Source organism: Tinamus guttatus, unplaced genomic scaffold (genome assembly GCF_059628265.1).
Source record: "Tinamus guttatus ecotype Peru unplaced genomic scaffold, ASM5962826v1 Tinamus_guttatus_pri_ptg000079l, whole genome shotgun sequence".
Taxonomy (NCBI): Eukaryota; Metazoa; Chordata; class Aves; order Tinamiformes; family Tinamidae; genus Tinamus; species Tinamus guttatus.
The window spans coordinates 2,250,211-2,270,374 of record NW_028288613.1 but is presented as its reverse complement, the minus strand read 5'-3'; the positions used below and the strand labels follow the sequence as shown (position 1 = coordinate 2,270,374).

The 20,164-nt window shown below is 41.8% G+C and overlaps 1 protein-coding gene across 1 annotated transcript in view; it reads right to left on the bottom strand.

Annotated features, from left to right (window-relative positions):
- The window catches only part of CUNH10orf90 (chromosome unknown C10orf90 homolog), a 48,963-nt gene extending 29,530 nt beyond the window's left edge, over window positions 1-19,433 (bottom strand). The window contains exon 1 of the mRNA XM_088520010.1: window positions 19,298-19,433. Within this exon, the coding sequence (XP_088376136.1) occupies window positions 19,298-19,433 (136 nt within the window). The remainder of the gene's footprint in view (window positions 1-19,297) is intronic.
- Window positions 19,434-20,164: the final 731 nt, after the last annotated feature.

Genomic DNA, 20,164 nt, shown 5'->3' with positions numbered 1-20,164 from the left:
GAAAAGGGAAGGTTCTAGGTCAGACAGTGATGAATAAAATGCTTAAAGAGTCTAGAAGTTGGTACAAAAAAGCTCAAAAAACAGTTAAAGAGTACCAGAGTAGAGTCCAAATTACCTCAAAATTTATGTTTCTGTGGTTTTGCTTATCTTTATAACTTTCATGTATTCTGAGAGCTACTGCTGGTTCTTACCTTTGCACTAAGATTAATTAGAAGCTATTGGAATATTATTTGGCTTAAAGACCATTGAGCACCTAATGGGCTCTCAAAACAAAGGCATAATGAGCAGCAACTTTTCACTCAGAAAGAGCTGTTGGAACGGACCCTTCACCCCTCTCGATGCCTTTCACGACATTTTAGTGAGGCCGTTTCTGAAATCACATCCCTTTGTGAAAATGCAGCATTTGAGATAGTCATGAAATTCTTAAGAGACTGTAAACATGGCAAATATTATGCATAAGCAAACAAAGGGAAAGCAGGACTCAAGCCAAAGAGAGTATATTTATAAAGAGTTATTTTAGCATTATGTATGTTCATGCAAAGGCCATAACATTCACAGAAATTGTTTGCACAAATGGATTTTGTACAAAAAAAAATCCACTATGCTTCTGAGACTGGTAGCATTTACAAAATGTTCACGTTTGCATAAAGCTGCTTATGCATGATGGGAACTAGGATTTTTGGCCTCAAGAACTCAGCATTTGTTACATTTCACCTGCCTTTGCATGAGCCTAACTTTAAGACAAGAAACTATAAGGAAGAAAAGAGAAAACCTGTGCACAGTCTGCTATGCATGTGTCTCATTACTTAATATATATCCTACTGCAGGGATTTTTCACCATGCTTTTCTTTAACGAGACTATTTACTTTATTGATTTTTTTTTAATACATTTAATCGTGACTCCAGGAGATGACAGATGCTATGGGTGCAGATGCTCTTGTCAGGACATTGAAGTAGTGATTCCAGCATGTATCTGTATTAGTCCAATTTGGTTTCCAAAACAAAGAAACAAAACGTTCACACGAGCCAAGTTTGACCCTGAATAATTTGTACAACTGGAATAAACTCAGTGGAGAAAGACGAATAGGGGCTTTTCCTGGGACTTCTGTATAATGGAAGCATTCGTTTTGTAAAGCAGTCGGGCTAGTTCCTGCTATGTGGAAAGTTTTTCATGTTAAATTGTGGTATACTTGACTCCAGTCTAAATATAACCCCCTTTAGGCACCTGAGCTTATGCAATTCCTCTGCCACCCAAAACTGTTCCGATGGTGAGATAAAGGCTGCATGTGATATCTGAAGGGAAGGTGAAGCAGGTCTCTGCATTTATAGATCGTTTCATTTTGCCATGTAGCCAGGGGTTGTTTGACCTTGGAATCAGCTCTTTGCAATTCCATTGCAACAGGTTGAGAAACACAAGTGATTTTAGAGATTAAAGCAAAAACATAGTAATATGAAAATAGAGCATGATGGATTTTGCTTTTATCACTAGGCTCAATAAAAGATAACTGGTAATTGCTTTTTCTTTTCTTTTGCCTTTTTTTTTAAACCATCACCCAGGCTTTCAATCCAGAAGTGGAGTGTGTAGAAAAGCTTGACCATCAAAGTCCCAACTGCTAAGACCCTCAGATCCTTAGCTTGTAGCACAGCGGAATTATTTTGAGTAAAGCTTAGCGAGGAGGGGAATTTGCAGTTCGGGGACTCTCGTTTTGGTCATGGACGTTACCTGCACAAGCAGGAGCAGCAAAGGAAGCGTTTGGGACCCAGCGCCGTTGCTCTTGCACCGAGCAGTGGCCTTGCTGCCTTGTTGTGAGCCCAAACACCCAAGCGAATACTCCATTCCTTGTGCAAAACTAAGAGCTCAGGTCCCACATTATTGCATTAGAGAACATCAGAACTGCAGCTGCTGGGTAAGGAAACGCGTCCTCCTTTCCTCGCTGCAACGCTTTCCGCTCTGCAGTATCTCGAGATTCACCCTCCCACGCACAATGCACATTTGGATGCAAGACCAATCTGAAAAAATTCTTAAAATGTGAATAATAATATTCACATTTGTAGCCCCTTGAGAGCTGCTTCTGTGAATAAAGGCATTCACATGAATATGTGTTTTAATGATGCAGCCACTAAGACCAACTTTAAGGTCACAGTCTCTCAGGGCATAAAGATGCTGAAAGAGCATGACTATGCTCAGAAAGGAAAATTGTGACTGTATTAAAATGATCTCAAAAAAGTCAGATTTCCCTTTTTCACCATGCATTACCTACTCTGTTTGTTTGTTGTTTTTTTGTAGAACTTTCTATTTGCATTCGGTTCTTCGCCTGATTTTCTAAAAGAACTAGATCTACCTGCCATGGCTTGATCTTTCTATCCCACCGTGGGTTTTTGAGCTCACTGCCTGCTTCATCCAGCGTGCCCTAGCAGCCAACACAACATCAGTGCTTGGGTCCTCTTTAAAACCTTCACAAATTTCCCTACTACGACAGCCACTGCAGCGGTTGCTGGAGCTGCCCAGGGCTGTAGTTAACAGTGAATATAAGTGCCCGGAGAGGAGCTCTGGGCCCTCCTGTAACACGGGGAGAGTTGATGGAAAGTCTCTTTTTCATGAGGCCTCACTGAAGTATTTAGAAAGATTTAAAAAAAAAAAAAAAAAGAGAGAGAGATAAAAAAAAAAGGGAATAGAGAAATTCTTTCTGCCTACAGTTTATTTGATCCATTTGAAGCCAAGAGCAATGAGTTTTGCACAGTTGGAGAGACGAGTCCATGTACAAGGAGCCAGGGCAAGCCTATAGGCTTTGGAAAGGGATGAATCCTTATGGATGTTTCTGTCAGGATAGTTTGGACCATTTGGATTACAAATAAACCCCCCAAAATTCTTGTACAAACCCTTTTCCAATGTCTCTCTTTTGGACTTACTTCCAGCTAAAGTCTCTTGTGCTGCATCATGGCTCTTCCCTGTTTTCCTCTGTACCCCTTGTGCCGCTGCCAAAAGATAAAATCCTTGGAAATAACCTGCATTTTATGGAATAAGTTGCCGTGATTAGCTCAGCTGCTCACAATGATCTTGCACATCCACTGTGTCACTCTCTACCTGGGACCAAATAAACCCACGTCAGTCAATGCCAGTCTAATTAACTGCCTTGGTTTAATATGAGCAGTATTTGTTTGCTTAATATTTGCAAAACCCAATTGGCTGGGTTTTGAATCCTCATGAAAGTGCAGCTCCCCTTGTCCTTCTTTCCAGCTCAACTTAATAACAGCAATAATAATAATAGAGGTATTGAATGCAGTGACGACCACGCGAGCTGACGTTGCAGGAGGGAAGAGGCCGGTGCTGGAGAACAGAGAATGTCAATCAGCCCCTATACACAAATACGGTTTCTATACAGCACTGCATTGCTTAAGGACGTTGAGACTACAAGGCTGACTTTTACAGCTACAGTATTTACTCTAAATTAAAATCCTCCCCAATTACAGCTGACATCAGAGGATTAATGCAGGATTCATGTGCTGCTTTAACCACTCAAAAGCCTAAGTTTGAGTAATAAGAAAATAAAAAAAAAAAAAAGCAAATTCTAGACCTGCTGGGTTGTGCCTTGCCCAGTGGATATCCATCTACAACAGCACACGGCCCGGGATCGGGATGAGCAGGATGCATTAAGCAGCCATGCCCCGAGCAGCAGACACGACGGGGTGAACGGCGCGCTGAGCCCCAGCCACAGCAGCTCTCACCTGGAGAGCTCCAGGGGTTTGGGCCTGCGTAACCAGATCGAACCATAGCATTGCCATTCCTTTTTAAAAAGGAAAAAAATAAACAAACTCATAAATAAGCAAAAAGCGTTCAGTTTTTTGATGATTAATTGGATAAGAGTTATCTATCATGCAAACAAGCAGAAAAAAAAAATCACTTGTGTGATTTCAAGTACAAGTGCAAAAATGTTGTTCATGCCCTAGACTGACAATACAATATTTTGGGAGATCAGTGCAGTTTATGTCATATTAATTTAGCACTGTCTTGTTCCTCCGAATGCATTACTGCATTAGCTGCAGTCTTTATTTGCACTGCCTTTCCCAAACTGGTGGAGGGGAAGTTACCAGGACCATCTCCAGGATTTGGTCTTCCAGAGACCAGGCATTTCCAGCAGAAGTCCATTGGCAGAGCCGGATTTACATCTGGAATAAACTGGGCCCAAGTTACCAGGGCTGTGCGATGGATTTCTTGCTTTAGTTGGGTCCAAATGAGCATAGAAAGAGGTTGAGGAGAAAACCTCTCTGATGGGCACCAAGGCTCTACTAAAGCAGCTTTTCTTGAAAGAGCAATTTAATGATGGTTATGGTGCAAACGGCAAGAGGCTGGCAGCGAGACACTGCCAGCGGCGGAGCCGGTCCCCTGGATGCAGAAATAACCTGCCTATTGCAGCAGAGGAAAATTTGGCCGTTAACATTCCAGAGATGTAAAACTCGGTCTCATCAATGGAGAGATTAGAAGTAATTAGCTCCTATATGGTAAAGTCAGCAGTTAGGAGCGAGGCTCCATCTGGGGACCTTTTGCAACGATGCTTCGGAGACCAGTAAGATGGGACCTCTGGCTTACCCCGTTTGGGAGGACCTAATTAAATCTGAAAAGATGCTCAAATGCAGTACATGGGATTTTAAAATATGGAACATATTCCCCTTCTCTAAACAAACTAGGTATATGATGCTCTGAAACAACAAGGGAATTAATCAAGGCAGGGAACAAACGGCTGCCATGTGCTGCTAAGTACAAGATGCTACAGAATTGCAGGCATTTAGTACTCTTTTTTAAGAACAGGGAATTATTTTGGTTAAAAGCAAGAAAACCCTCCACAAATTCAAGATAGCGTTTTTTTAATTTTCCATTTCTACAAAGATAAATGTTATAATAAATACTGATTACCTCACAAATAAATATATGCTAATTCTCTTATAGAAATAATTTACAATTTACTTTTCTTTAAAATCACCTGTTATGAAAAACAAATTTGCAGCTTTCCAAGTAAGATATACAGAATTAATGAATTTTCTTGCCACTGAGTTCTCTGAAGTTCTTACCTTTTTTTTTTTTTAAGGTAAAGTATTTTGTACCGACCAAAAATATGAAAACATTCATTTCCCAGCAATGACTGTCTTATTTACCTGACCTGCCTTCTCTGAGAAAAAAACTCATCATACAATATTGTTTTTCCACCGTAACTCAATACTTTGCATTTTATCAATGCATAGCCCGATTATTAAAGCCTGCAGGCTAAACAGAAAAATATTTTAAGGCACAGAGTGGAGTCACAAAGGAGTGCAGATCTCAAAGGGAAAACAGTACCAAGGTGTGTAAATTTACACACTTCATCATACTGCTTAGAATAAATTAATTAAAACAGAACAAAACTTGTATTTCGGTAGGTCAACATTGAAAGGAATTGGTATCTAGGTAAGAATTTCATGTTTTTTTCCTACACACCTAAAAAAGTCTCAGAAGCAATCAGAACCACACAAGTATGTTGGCGGTGCTATTTAGGGTTTTTCTTTTAATCTTTAAAAAATGAATATTTTCAGCCATTCCTGTGTCAATTCAGTGCTTTAATCCACATAAATGCCTGTGAAATCACACAGTGCTTGTGATCACTTGTAGAACTGTGAGCCCAACAGTCCTTATTGCAGCCTGACTTGGTGAGACTACATCAAACTGAGCCTCCAGCTAACGATAAATGACCCCATCCAGCACATCCTCAAGCAGCCACAAACATGTTGTTAATATGATGACCAGCCTCACTTAGGTGACTCATTTACCAAAAGAAACTCCCCCAAAATGCCAGGCAGTATCAACACTAAAGAAAACATCATAGCCACCATCACTTGGAATGTGGATAGCTATCATCATCCAAGTCAGTCGATCTGCTTATGTGGTAAAAATGCACCAATCACCACAAATATTTGGAAATGGGTTATTGCTTTTATTTATACACATATGAAGGGATTTCTTCTATGCATATTTGTGTGGTCTAATCCACATGTTATTTTTGCAGATACAGACCTGTGCATACTGCAGTCACATGGGCAGCTACATTGCAGAAACACAGCGGAGGGGTGTGGTGTGCAGGGATGGACCTGAAAGCCATTTATTCTGGTTTTAGTAGAGTTTAAATGAGCTTGATGGCTACTCAATCACCACTAGATAAAAAAAAAAACAACAACAAACTATATGCTCGAGTACTTCAAGCCTTCAGGTGACCTTTCAAGAGGTACTTAGTTTGAAAACACATTATGAGAAAAGCTATGGATTTGGGAATTCAACTTGTATCTTGCTAAAGCCCTTGCTAAATGTCTCCGAGAGATTGCTAGTGATGTAAACCAAACATCTGTGGGGACTGAAGCAAAGAAAAAATGAGTGAAAGAGAAGGCAGGCTGATGTCCAACTGGGAATTTGGGTCCAGCAACAAACAGAACTATTTGTCTTTGGTTACGTGTGCTGAAAATAAAAACTACTCGCGGCCTTCAGAAAGAGTCAGACACACTGGGAAGGACAAGAGAAGAATGCAGAGAAAAAAAAAAGTAAAGAAAAAAATACCCCAGTCCAATCTGGCAGCCCAGGTGCCACTGCTGAGGGACATCAGCTCCAGTGCCACAAGCCAGTGGGCAGGGAAATGGGCCTTACTGAGGACCAGGAAATCTCAGGGAGGGAAGGAGGCCTGCAGAGAGACTGGCTCCACCTGAACCAGGATAGAACTGGGCTGCTAATGGTCTTAAAGGCAGGAGAGATTTCTTTCTTTCTTTCTTTCTTTGAGATAGTTTTCTTCTTTTCTTTTTCTCCTCTTTTTTTTTTTTTTTCTCCAGCTAAAAGCTGAAGGAAAGTCAATGGGTTTAAAAGCCTCTACATCCCTGGATGGAGTGAGAGAAAGAGTCTCAGGTCAAAAAAAAAAAAAAAAAAAGGCAAAGAACAGTCCAGACAAGTAAGACTGCATTTGTATAGGGAGCACAAAAACAGCAACCAGAGCAGGACTAAATGTGTGAGTTTTAACAAGCATATACAGAAGTGCTGCGCAGTCCAGAATGCCTGTTTATTTTTGAAAAGGGATATTGGTATCATAGGTATCTCAAAAATGTGATGGGATTAAGATAAATCACAGAAGATACTATTTTTTTAAGTATGAATTACACAGAAATGAATGACAGAAGACCGGGCTGACAAAGAGGCAGAGCCAAGCACCAAGAAAAATATAGAGTAAAACAGATAAATGAGCAACACGCATTAAGTTGCATCTCAAAAACTCCTTAGACTAAACTACCATTCTGAAATAGCAAAAGCATACTAAGAACAAAACTACCATTCCAGAACTAAATAAGTTTGCACTTGTCAGTTCAGGGCAAAGGAAAGTCAGGAAGGGAGTGAGGTGATAGAGCTCTGTAAAAAAAATGCAAACAACTTTCTGAGGATGAGTAGGGAGAGGTGGGAGTGTCAGAGGGGGCGACACTGAAACTAGGGTAGAGATGATTTAACACACACTTTAGGAAGTATTTTCTCTGCACAACATGTAATTAAACTGTGAACCTAAGTGCCACAAACTGTTGCTGAGCACAGGAATGTCCCCAAAGCAGTTAGATGAATTTACAGCCCGAGTCCAGCCCCAGCACTAGTCACGGTGCTCCTCGGAGCTCGGGATGAGCAGGACGCTGGCCGAGGAAGCCGGGACACGGACCTTGCAAACCTTGCCCTGGGGTATTTTTTTGGCCAGAATCAGACCAAAATGATTGTAATGATGTAACTGGATCTTTGCTCTGACTCAGTGTTGCTCTTCTGTTCCCATCCTGGGACCTATATAAAAGGCAGTGTGGGCATCGTTTGGAGATATTCATGGGGCCGAGGGGACCGAGGCCAAGTTACGTATTCTAAAGCAAGAGAAAAAACAGACATGAAGAGGCAATGCCAAAGGTTTTAATGAGCCAGACATCTTCGCTGCCCTTACTTCAAACTCCTACGTGCAGCCAAACGGGGTATTGCAGAAATCCATGAATGTGAGAGAATGCAGGGTTTTACTGCAGCAGGATTTATCTCCGATGGCAAGCGGATTACCTCACTTTTCACACAGACACAACTGGTAAGAAAATGCTAATCTTTCCAAGGAGTAAATTGTTCAAATTAACTTCATAATTCTCATAATTTTACTCTCCATAACTCATAATTTTACTCCTCATAAACTGCAAAGGACACTGTGATGGCAATTCATAATTGCTGTTCTCATTGATATATGCTTGCTATAATGCAAGGGTTCAATAAATTGACAAAACAGAAAGCAGCTTAGAGGCTCCACTTAAACTTTGTTGTGCCAAAACAGGATACACTGACCTACAGAACAGTTCTCTGCTATAGAATAAAAATTTTGCTGCTTATTGAAAAAGCAAGGAGTGCATTCAAGGATTTTGCCCACCCCATATTATGGGAAAATATCCTAGAGAAGGAGGTTATAAGTTTCATTATCTGCATTGATGCTAAGGAGCAACAATAGATTTATTGTAAAGATTTGCCAGGACTATCAGGGAGGTTATTGTGCCCCAATACACCAACAATGTTAATGTACTTTTAACCACCTATTACGGTCTGCAGGCTAAACATTTCCTTACCCATCCCTTTGGCTGGAGGAAACATGTATTTACCTTATAAAGCTGTAATTCTGCGTCAACATTCAGCTAATTGGAGGTTTACTGCCATTAATTTAGATAATATACATTCCTTTTGCAGAAATAGCTTCTAGCAGCTTCTTTAATTTAACCTTTCCCTGAGTGTTTTTCTGCTGTCACACAACTAGTAATTCCGAGCTCACAAGTGACCTCCCGCGTCCCCAGCACGCCGCAACAATCAATGGGGGAAAATTCATAAAACAGATTAAATGGCGCAGCAGCCTCTTTGATGATGAATTCGTAGAATTTGTTCCCTCTAGCTGCTTGGAGTTAATCTTGGATTTTTAGCTGGATGCACTGCCTTAGAAGAAGTAAACCAGGGCCACACTGGAATTTTGTTACTTACACAGGTGCATTGGAAACAGAACTCCAGCTTCTGCAGCAGTAAAGTTGACTTGTTGAGATTATTGCAGTTCACCTCTGTTATAGTATTTCTGAATAATATCATATAATACTGTTATAGTATTTCTGAATAAAATCTGGTTTTACGTATATATGCATATATAAAAAGATATACAATTTGCATTACTCCAAAATGTATTTTCCTGATCTGGTGGTAAGGTTAAGAGTGGCAGATACCATTTTCTGGATGCAATAGCTTAAAACATCCCAGAGTTAAAAAGCTAGTCCTGTAAAGCACATAACATGTTTGGTTCAACATAAAGTATTATTCACTCTTTCTTTGCAAAGGAAATTCATTTCGCATTTTTTTCCCATTTCCCTCATACGCACAATTTGGCTAATGAACCAAGAAGCCAATTAGTGAAACAGCTCAAATTACAGCAGGTTGAGGTAATCTTTAGCTAGGGCACAGTTAAAACAATAGTACTGTGAAAAGAACAGTTTTTATCTTCGAAGACAGGGCTATGAAGTTAATGAGCCCTCATGCTGCACAGCACCGGCGATGGCACCGCTTGCCCAATGAGAGACTTAACTTCAAGGCTGCAAGGAAGGGATGTCTGAGATCCTGTCTTCTTCCCAGAACTGGGGATCCACTCCCCAAACTCGTTTCCTACTGCTGCTCTGCTCAGCTGGTTTGTCTGATTGTGAGCAAACAGCTTAAGTGGAATAAGAAGTGGAATCTGGACTTGGGCTCAATGTGGGTTTCCCCAGTTGCCACAATAAACCAATGGTTAAGGTGGAGTTTGGGCCACCTAAAATGTTACAGAGTTTATGGTGTAAAAGGAAACACATGAAGGAGCCAGAGAGGTGGAAGGGGAGTCTTTACTCCAGGGACAGCTCATGGATTTTCCATTACAAAAAATATTCCAATAAAATAAATAAGAAAATAAGAATCAAGAATGGCAGCCCAGATATCCCCTTTGGCTGCTGTAAAACAAACATAGGTGGCAGGAAGCTATGTAAAATATGTATTTGCTTGCACAGTTCTTCCATGGGTTTCCGTCCTACAACCACCTACATCCACACTTTTGGTTATCGTCACTGGTTAAACCGCAGATAACATCTACAAAGACATTTGGCAGGAGCCCTCCAGGCTTTGAGGAGTTTCAGGTCACCAAGTCGACCTTCCAGGATAACTGTCTGTCACCACCTTTTTTCTTTTGGAGTCAGCCTTTGAAATCCCATTTGGAAAAAAAAAAATGAGAAATTAGAGAAAGAAGAAGCTTAGACTCGGAACAGAGGCAGCCTGACTCAGGCACATTTAATGAGTCTTGGCATGAGACTTAAGTCTTACAAGTCTTAAGTTGTATAGGGACACACTCCCAATCACTGCAAACTTGAAGCACAAGAAATAATTTGGAGCACTCGAACATTACTGAGCTGCAATCAGCTAATCACTTAGGAAGAAGACCAAGAGTCACAAAGAGCTTCAAGCAAACATCTTTTCAGCACACAGTGGCACTCAAAAAGCAAAACGAGTATTAAATAGAAGGAAGAGACTGCATTATTGAAACTACCATAATGCTGAGCATAATCTAATGGCTAAAATTGCTAAAATACCGTGTGAAATACAGATTCTCTTAGGTAAAATTTTAAGAATACTTGAATTGCTTGTGTATACAAGATGTGTGAGACTTGGTAACTGAGCGAGGAACAGAAGTGGAAGCCTCCTGCGACAGCCTGTAATTGTCAGAACCCTGACTAAACTCGGGAGACAGATTCGAGTAATATTTGGATGTCTGGATAGTACCTATATCAAACCTGGCCTCTGAAACCCTGGCGGGTTCCTTCTCACTGCATTTTGGGCCTTCCATTTTTATTCCAGCAAATATTAACCAGAATATTGCACGGGTAATTCTCTGCCGCACGCTAAAACTATTTCATGCGTAAATGCATAAAACGCACCATCCCCTAGCAACTGTGAGCTCCCTGCTGGAAACGCTGCTGGGAGAGATGAGGTTGCAGGAATGTCAAAGTCAGGCAAGGATCCTGTGGGTGTGAAATTGTTGGCAATTAGGTTTGATCACTGGCTGCACATATCCTTGTGAATGCATTCAGATTTACTGCAGAAACCATCCAAAGCAGCGCAGCATTCCAGGAGTCCTCATTAAATAACCCATGTTCAGGACAGTGCAGGGAGCATCGCGAGCCTGGGGAAAGCTCTGCCTGCACAGGGGCACAGCAGCAAATTAAAGGGATGTCTCAGGAAAGAGCCTTGTCCCTGAGCTGGTTCCCCTCACCAGCCATCCCCACGGAGGCTCTAAAGAGACGGCCAGACCTTATTTAATAACCTCACGGTGGGCACGGGATGCAGGAGGCAACCTGTGGGTGATGGCACCAGATGCAGTCCCGTGGGCCATGGGATTTTGCACTTGCAGCCCCTTGGATGGGTAACGTAACGTGAGGCCTTTTCTCCCCAATGTACAAGTGCTTGTCCTTTGTGCTAACACTTTGTGCTAATTTACTTAGAAGTTTTAGATTAATTTGAATTTGCTGTTCTAAAGTGTTCACAGGTGATATAATTACATTTCCCTTTTAAAGAAATTTATCTTGCTGTTAAATTGCTGTTTTGTGTTCTCAAATCTCAACTACAAGGCCCAGCAGCTTTTTCTGGGGTCCTGGGTATTAAAGTACTAAATTTCTATGTCTCTCAGCTTGTACAATCCTTTTTTTTTTTTTTTTTTTTTTTTTTAAAATTCATCCCTCTACCAGGCACTTCTCCAAGAAGGTGATTTGTTCTCCTTTGGCAAGAGATGCATTTCAGTTAGCTAATTAAATACGGTTGTGTTATACATCAAATACCACTAATAATATAAGACAGTGATGTTATGTTTGCCATGAGAACAAGCTGCGTTATACAGCATATCTACCATACCTATGTGTACAACTAAAACTGCTTTTTTTTTTTTTTTTTTAATTTTGTGATTAATTAAATTCTTACAGTGATTGAGTACTAGTGCACCCCACTATTTCAGGATTTAAACTAACCTGCACCAGATTATGTTCTTATCTGTGCAGTTTTTTTCCACCTTCCTGCATCTTTCAAAATCTACAGCCATGGATGATTAAAACTAAGCACGGAGTGGTTTTGAGGCGGCGTATGGATAACTTGCCTTCACTAACCAATTGAATAGGGAAGAAGAGGGAAATCTTAGCTAAAAACAGCACCTAAGCGTGAGTCCATAGGGGAAATCTGTGGGATGTATGGAATACTCTAAGCATAGCCAGCATAAAGCAGAGAGAGTTAAATAAAGGCTAAGGCATGCACAGCTATTGTCCATAAGACATCAAAATGGCCATGAAAAACGTAATAAATGTTAATTAGCTATAACCAGAGAAAGGCTCTTGGCCATGTCAGTGCCCATGGGCAGGTTCACATGGGCATGGGAGGGTTCAACTCTAAGGAGCACATTCATCTCATCTTCATTAGTGTTTTTAGCTGAAGCTTAGGAAACTAAAATAAACCAAGCTGTAAAGGAAAAATACATATTAGCATTTAGATTAACAGTTATGCTCTCTGTTTCCCATCAGCAGACAACGGTGAAATACGTGATAATGGTTTAAGAGTTTCTCTAAAGGGGTTAGGGCTCCTTGAGTTCAAAGGGTGGAGAAGCACTGGCCTATGAGATAGATGGCAGTGGCCTCGACACGGGCTGCACAGCCTCACTGCATCTGGACCCTAGCAGGAATTAACATTCATATTGCAGTAGCAATTAAAAGACAGAACTAGGTCAGGAGCTGTTGTTCTAGGCATCAGGCAGGCAAAGAGGGGAAAAAAATAAAGGAAGAAAGCAGTATTTGTCCTAAAAATTTCAGTTGAGAAATGCAGAGAGATGGGGAAACAGAAAGAGGAGGATACTATGGAAAAAAATAACAGTTTGAGTGTTTTAGCAACAACATAGCGTGTGCCAAACTTTGCACCAAACAAGAGCAGTTTTCAATTGCATTATACCAATTTAAGCTTAAGGAGAGGCTCAGCAGAGCCTGCCTGAGGCGATGGGAACCCATCGGTGTTGAGGGATCCCAAGTAGGGAGCACCCAGCTGATGCCGTGCCGGGATACATTTCTCTACACCCACACGCAGCATTGTTTGCTAGAGTCATTTCTGGAACATTTCTATAAAAGAAACCATAGCAACCCTCCTAAATCTCCCGGAGCAGCAGTCAGCGTTCTGCTATGTCCGTTCTGGCATTCAGGTTTTTAATTTCTTCTGTTCGGTTTTGCATCTCCCTCCTCTTCCACCTGGAAAGCTTTGCAGAGAGGTATGTCCACAGAGCAGTCTGTGAGACATCACCCTCCGAGTCACGATGCCCATTGCACTGTGCAAACTCATCTCTAAATGCAGATAGTGAGAATAAAACCACATTGCTGGAGCTGGATTTTCAAAATTGTGCTCACAAGCTTGGTGCTATTTTCAGTTCGTTAGCCCTGAACCTCCCTGCAGACGGCTTGGCAAGGGCTTCTGAAGCACTGCACAGTGTTGCTAATGAAGGTGACCCCCTCCTTCGTTTCAAAGGGTGTCCCATTTGCTCAGTCACACAAGCAAAAGGACAGATGAACCAAATTCCAGCAAAGTGAGAGCTGGTAACATAGCCATTGATTGGACCTCACTCTCAGAGTATGAGTGGGGCTGAAAAGTAAACTGTTGACAAAAACTGATCACACAGGGAGAAGAAAAAAAAATTCTCCTGCTGTGAGACTTGGTGTTGATTTAAAGCCTGCCAAATCCTAGTAAATATTACCAAAAATCAAAAATATGAATATTTACTACACTTGCGAGATAGTGCTAGCTCCCCACAGCGCCATGGCTAGTACCAAGTTACAGGCTCATCCACAGATGTTTGCTCTACACACATGGCCAAAATGCTGGAGCACGGGAGAACCAGACAGCACCGTGCTGCTCCATGCATCTCTCCTTATCTTTGAGCCTTGGCCTTGTATGATGCCTGATACTGCTCTGGTATTCCATGTGATGTTATGTTGCAGTTGATGTTGTTTCTGCCAGGGTAAACCAGGCAGGATTGGTTGGATTGCTCTTCCTTCAAAAAGGTTCATTTCATGGCTACATAAATGAGGAACACTTGCCCCTGCACTCCCCCTTGAGTGCACGCGTCCATCCTTCCGAACAAGATCTGAAAGACACCAGCAAGTCTGGCACGTCCCGCTAGTTCAAACGAAAGCCTTGAGGCTTCCTGGAGGTTTTCCTGGTGCTCGAGCACCTGCAAGCTGCCGTCTGGCTGCAAGCTCCAAAGCCACTGAGAGGCCAGACCACTAGACCATCTTCAGTGAAACTGAGCTCTGAAGCACAACTGCAGGTGGGTTGCAAGCTGCCAGAAGAGCCGCAGCTAGCGTTGCCTTCTGCTCACTCTTCCGAGCTTTTTTCCCCCCAATATATTTGTCATTGGCTTCATTTAAGAGATATAAGGAAAACTATCCATGCCTTATTGGTTTCCTCATCTTCCAAAAGACTTTCAAAATACCTAGCAATGGTTAATTTTGCCACTATTTAATTTTTTTTTTTTTTTTTGCACCCTTACCTTCACTCTCCCTTACAAAGATGATGGTCTTTATTCACACCCAAAGGCTGCCTATAGGTAGCAATGTCATACTGGTAGCTGTTTTCATACCTCCCTATCTGGAGCAGGACCCTCGTTATTGCTGGTAAATCGGCATCAACAAGTCAAGGGACAGTCAAGAGAGAGACTTGGAGAGCAGTCGTGCATCCCATGCAGGGACATCAGGGAAGATTATTCACGTTCAAAACACGCAGCAGTAATTGCTGTTAAGACTGGCAGTGTTCAGGCACTTTTCTCAGTTGTTCCTGGTGGACTGTCAGATGTCAGCCACTGTGCCAAAGGAGTGGGTCATAAAAATAATTCCGCTGTAGCTCCTAGAACAAAGCTCTGGAAACTCTGTTGCCAAGAAATGTGAAAACACCAAGGGATGACAAAGCAGTTGCTACAGAAAAATGCCGCGTTATTCAGAATAATTCACACAGATCACTTGATTCTGACAGCAACTAAAAAGGTGCTTTAAGATTCACCCACAAGTGAAGTGACTATCTTGCCAGTAATAGATTAACTCCTTTTTCAACTCAGGAAATAATTAAAGACTTGATTGAAAAATAATGTCTTTCTCTCCAAGGCCATTGATGCCTCTAACCACGGAAATATCAAATAGTTTCTAGTAGTAGAGGTTTGAGGGAGATGCCTGTGTCTACTAATACTTTGAATGTAAGGAAATTATACTTACATAATTATGCTAAATTTGTGTTAAAAATCAAATGACTTAACTTCTGAAAGCATCTTTTATGGCTTTTGCCACCATCATTTATGACTTTTTATGCTAGAGGTCATTTTGAAAGGCATCACTTTGTCAACTAACAAAAGAATTCCAAGTAGTTGCCCTCACAGCACAAAAAAGCCTGCTAGAGACAAGTCAGTATGTGTCCTTGAAGGCCGAGCAACAAAAAGTCTCCAGGCAATTTTTCTTTCCTCGTCAGGTAGAGGATGCAGGACCAGGAGAGATGCTCCACCTGTCTGATGTCCTTCAGCATTCAAATAACTTCAGGCTGATTTTCAGATCTAGGGTTTTCCCCTGTGTAGCTCCGAGTGATTTTACTATCTGCAGCTCAGGTAGGACAGAGTTTAGGGACCTCTTGTCTTGCCCCTGCCCGCTCTGCTGCTCGAAACATCCCATCTTCCCCGGGCATCACTGGGTGTCACGAGTGGGTGCACATGGAATAAAAACTGCCAGATGATCCCTGAAGCCGCCTGCAAGGCAGAACTTTCCCAAAGACCCGGACGAGTTCAAAATCTGAGGAGGAATCTGGCACTTCATGAGCTTTACAAGCTGCCTGAAGTGTGACTAAGGTGTCACACAACCACACGACTGTGATTAATGCATGTTGCGTTTCACTGAGTCCAATTTGAGACAGGTTTGGGCCCAGGGCCAACCCCATAGGCTTGAGTGTGACTTTTCCCTGCCCACCTCCCGCTCCCTGCAGAGATACAGGGACAGAAATATGACGTGAAACCAGATCAATGTCGTATGAAAGAAGAAAGCCTTGCAACCTAGCCTGGAGAGAGCAATGGGGGGTTGAGACCGACCATCTAAACAAGGCAGGACTGACTCCTCCGAGCCTGGCCACTCTCAGTTACAGACGTGGATTTACTACAAAGGAACTGGCAGAGGAAAAATAAAATCTTTGTTTCAAAATGTTCACGTGTATCCTAGCGTTACCTGTACGATTGTACTATGTAGGACAACAGTATCAGCTAAAACTCAAAAAGAGAAGCCCAATATACTGCTAAAGCAAAATCACCTGACCTTGCACATCTGCAAAGAAATGTCACAGCAGAACGGATGGATCAAAGATGGAAAATAAGCCTCTCATGCTCAAGCAGGAATAATTTTCTCTGCCCAAGTATAACCTTATGATAAAGAGAAACTAAGGTCCTAAAGATGCAGGAAAGGGAGAAGGCTGCTTAAGAAAATATTTATGGTTTTATCCCATACAAGCAGATGATTTTTTTTTTAAACTAAATGTCACAACAAGCTACTTCATAAGTGCTCTCTGTGAGAGAGAGCAAATTGAGTTAGCTGGAAACTAAAATATCTTCCACTCAGCAAGAGATAGAGGAGAAAAATCCATCCGTGGCCACACGAAAGGCTGTGGCATCATCCCAGCTTGTCTTGCCTCCTACAGCGTGCCTGGTAGGAGAACAGGTTTCGGGGATTCCCATGTTTTTCCTGTGAGGGGAAGCCTTTTCTTGCTTAGTTACTATTTACTTGGAAGCCTGTGGAAGCATTTTTTTTTTTCCTCCTCTTCTCATCCAGACTCTTTTGGCAAGATATTGATTTTTTATAATGAAATAAACAAAGGAGAAGGGAAAAGAAAAAGAAAAAATATCCATAAAATTCAAGCTAATGTGTAATTCCAGTGCCCGTGGGATCCTCAAATAATTGAAGATTAAGTTGTCCTTGCCGCAGGGTAGATAGGTGATAGAAAGGACCTACCTGAAGAGACTTAATGCTACATGGAGTCAGGGAAAGCAAATGCTGCTCCTAAGGTCGCTCCAGGTCCTCCTGTAGCCAGGCTGCCCCTCCAGGCCTTGGACACAGATCATTTTATTGCTTCCAGCACTCTCTGCCCTCAACAGCTTTGCAACCCAAGCCTGATCTCTTTCAGTGAAACATCCCTGTGCACATCAGCATCACCAATATAGTTTACCAGTGTGCAAATACACAAGCTCAGAGTCCTTGCCACAAAGTTAACTAAAGAACCAAGAAAAAGCCAACAAATACTAAATACCAATTTCAATTGATAAGTTTGTATACTATCATCTGCACTGCTTTTTCCTCTCATTTCTTTTTTGGTGTCTTCAGAGAACAGGTCCATCTGACAAGCATTTCATCCTGGCTGCTGCTGTTGTGGTTATAGGATAACATTTATATTGGTGCTGGTACAGCTGGGATCCAGCAGCAGTTGACAGCTCACAGAGCACCAGAAACAGTCTGATACAGTATATTCTTCTCAGTCCTATTGTACTAGAAGCTTTTAAGTAATTAGTTTTCCCTCATTAACAGTAGCACTATCAGGGGAGAGCAGAGCAACGCGGTCTTGCAAAGGAAGCACAGAGCTGCGAAGTGGAGCACGGGAGGAGCGTAGCACGATTGCAGCATTCAGCAAAATACATCAGCAAAGCAAATCTTGAGGTGCCATTTGGACAAGCTTTGACACCATAATAGCAATAAAAACATTCATACTCATGTATTTTAAATCAGAGAGGGGGACTAAATGTATCCACTTCACTTCCATGGTGATCTATATGTACTCCGTGAGACATACAGGTCATGGTCATTTTATGTCAAAGTTGGAACCTAACCACTTTGAGAGAAGCAAAGCCTATATACTCCCCATATCAAAAAAGACTCTTTATTCTATGAATACTGTTACCAAGGTGAGTAGTACTATTCCACGGCGAGCACATTTCTGCAATAAATTGCGTGCGGTTTGTACCTTCTTCCTGACACATGTAATGCATTATTCCGTTTTTCTCTTTTATCCTTGTAGAAGCAAAATAGACATTTCGTAAAGTCTAATTTAATATTATCACTTTAATGCATTCAAACACATCACTAAGAACTGTGTTGCTAAAAGTACATTACAGAACAGCTAGGTAAGACAGATACAGTTATCTCCTTGGAAAACATAGGCCCTGCACTCCAGTGCCTGCTGGTGTAGGGTTCCTCCCATGAATGAGAGTCATTCCTCTGATTATGGAGAGCAGGATTGTACCTGTAGTTTGCATAGCTCCTTTCATGTACATATCCCTATTTTCACTTTTTTTTTTTTTTTTTAATACATAAGACACTTAACACCATGCTATACTTTTATCCCTTCAAGATGTTAGTGTCTTTTGGATGACATATAAAAGGTTTTTCTGAGGAAAACAAAGAAAAAGTACAAGAAGCAGTACCTGTACTACCTAGCTAAAAACAAGCAGGTATAAAGAGGAGGAACTTACAGTCTTACTTTTTAAATCAAAACTTTTTCATGTTTTTCACCGCCCAGTAAGTCTAGTCTGACTTCCTGCTGTACACACAAAATTTATCTCTTTTCTAGCCTTAGAAAAACAGATTAAGTTACTAATGATTTTCAACTATTTTGCAATGCAACAGCATAGTTAATGCATCATAAGAATGTCATATGAGTTTCAGTTTCTGTTCCCAAACTAATCAGAAATGTACTTAGCTGAATAAAGAGCATCATTATACTTACAGGAAAGAACCAAAATTTCTCATGAAAAGCAATATAATGTTATTCAGCTTCTCCAGTTTGACACTGAATTATATTAGCCTCAGTTTTCGTTGCAATAAATCAAACTCAGATCATAAATATATTCAGTTTTAATAGTGTGCTAAAGCCATTTGAATTCCAGGAAATATATATTAAACCATACAAGGTAATATAAAAAAAGCTTGATTTTAATTTCAATGTCGGTTCTGTAGATAACATTTATACATATTCTGGGGTTAGAAGTAAAGGTGTTGAATGCCTTTTCAGGATCCTTTAGGTCATTTTAAAAGCAGAAAGACTGCAGACTGTTTTTTAGAAAAAGTGCTAAAAAGCTTCATGCTCTGTGTTCTGTGACCTGCATACGGCTGACAAGAGCACCCCAAAACATCAAGAGTTGCACCAACTTACCAAAGCAGCAAGTCTTCCTCCACGAGCAGTAGTTCAGGGTGAAGTAAATCTGAGTTACGAAGGACTCCGTGCCCGGGGTGCCCTTGGTCCCCGTCGTCCCGCCGAGCTCCGCGAGTCGCCGCTCTCCGGAGGGCATCGCCGTGCGGGAGGGCTCCGGCGCGGCCGGGCCCGCGGCCACTTGTTGCAATGGTGACAGGCGAAGCCAGGCTGTGCCCGCGCGGCCGCGGCGCTCTGAATAATTCATGCATCGCCCGGGCGGCGCCAACGGGGCCCTTCGTTGCAGCCTTTGTCTCCAGCAAGAGCTCGCCCCAATTAACGAGGGTTATCTGCCATGCTAAAGCCCAGGCCCTTTTGGTTTATTTAGCCTGACTGCTTGGAATTTGTGCCTCTAAACGCATTGCTGGAATATAAATTCTGACGGGCATTTCCACCCTTGCTCAGGCAGGCACGAGTCCACCCGGCTACAGCAACAAGATCTAGCTGCAGCCCATGAATGTTTCATTTGCTTGACTTAAATATTGAAGGCAGGCTCTTTGTTCGAGTGCTTCTTGAGCAGAGTGACAGGAAAGCTAGAAACATGTGCTTGCATGTGCTTTTGCACATATTTCTGTAATGACCTCTTGCACTGCTAAATAACTAACACCTGCCTCGCAAAATGTAGATGTCCTGCACCTGACTGCCTGCTAGAACGAGCTGCTGAGTACAGCTGTGAGCTCCGCATTTCCTAGGCCCTTCTCCAGAAGCTGTGCTTTAGCCAAACACAAAAAGACTCAGGACAGACATAAAGAGGGAAAATGTGCAGTCAATAAAAAAAAAAAATCCTTAAAACCACTTGCTATTACAAATGGTGCAGCCTGTAGTGCACAT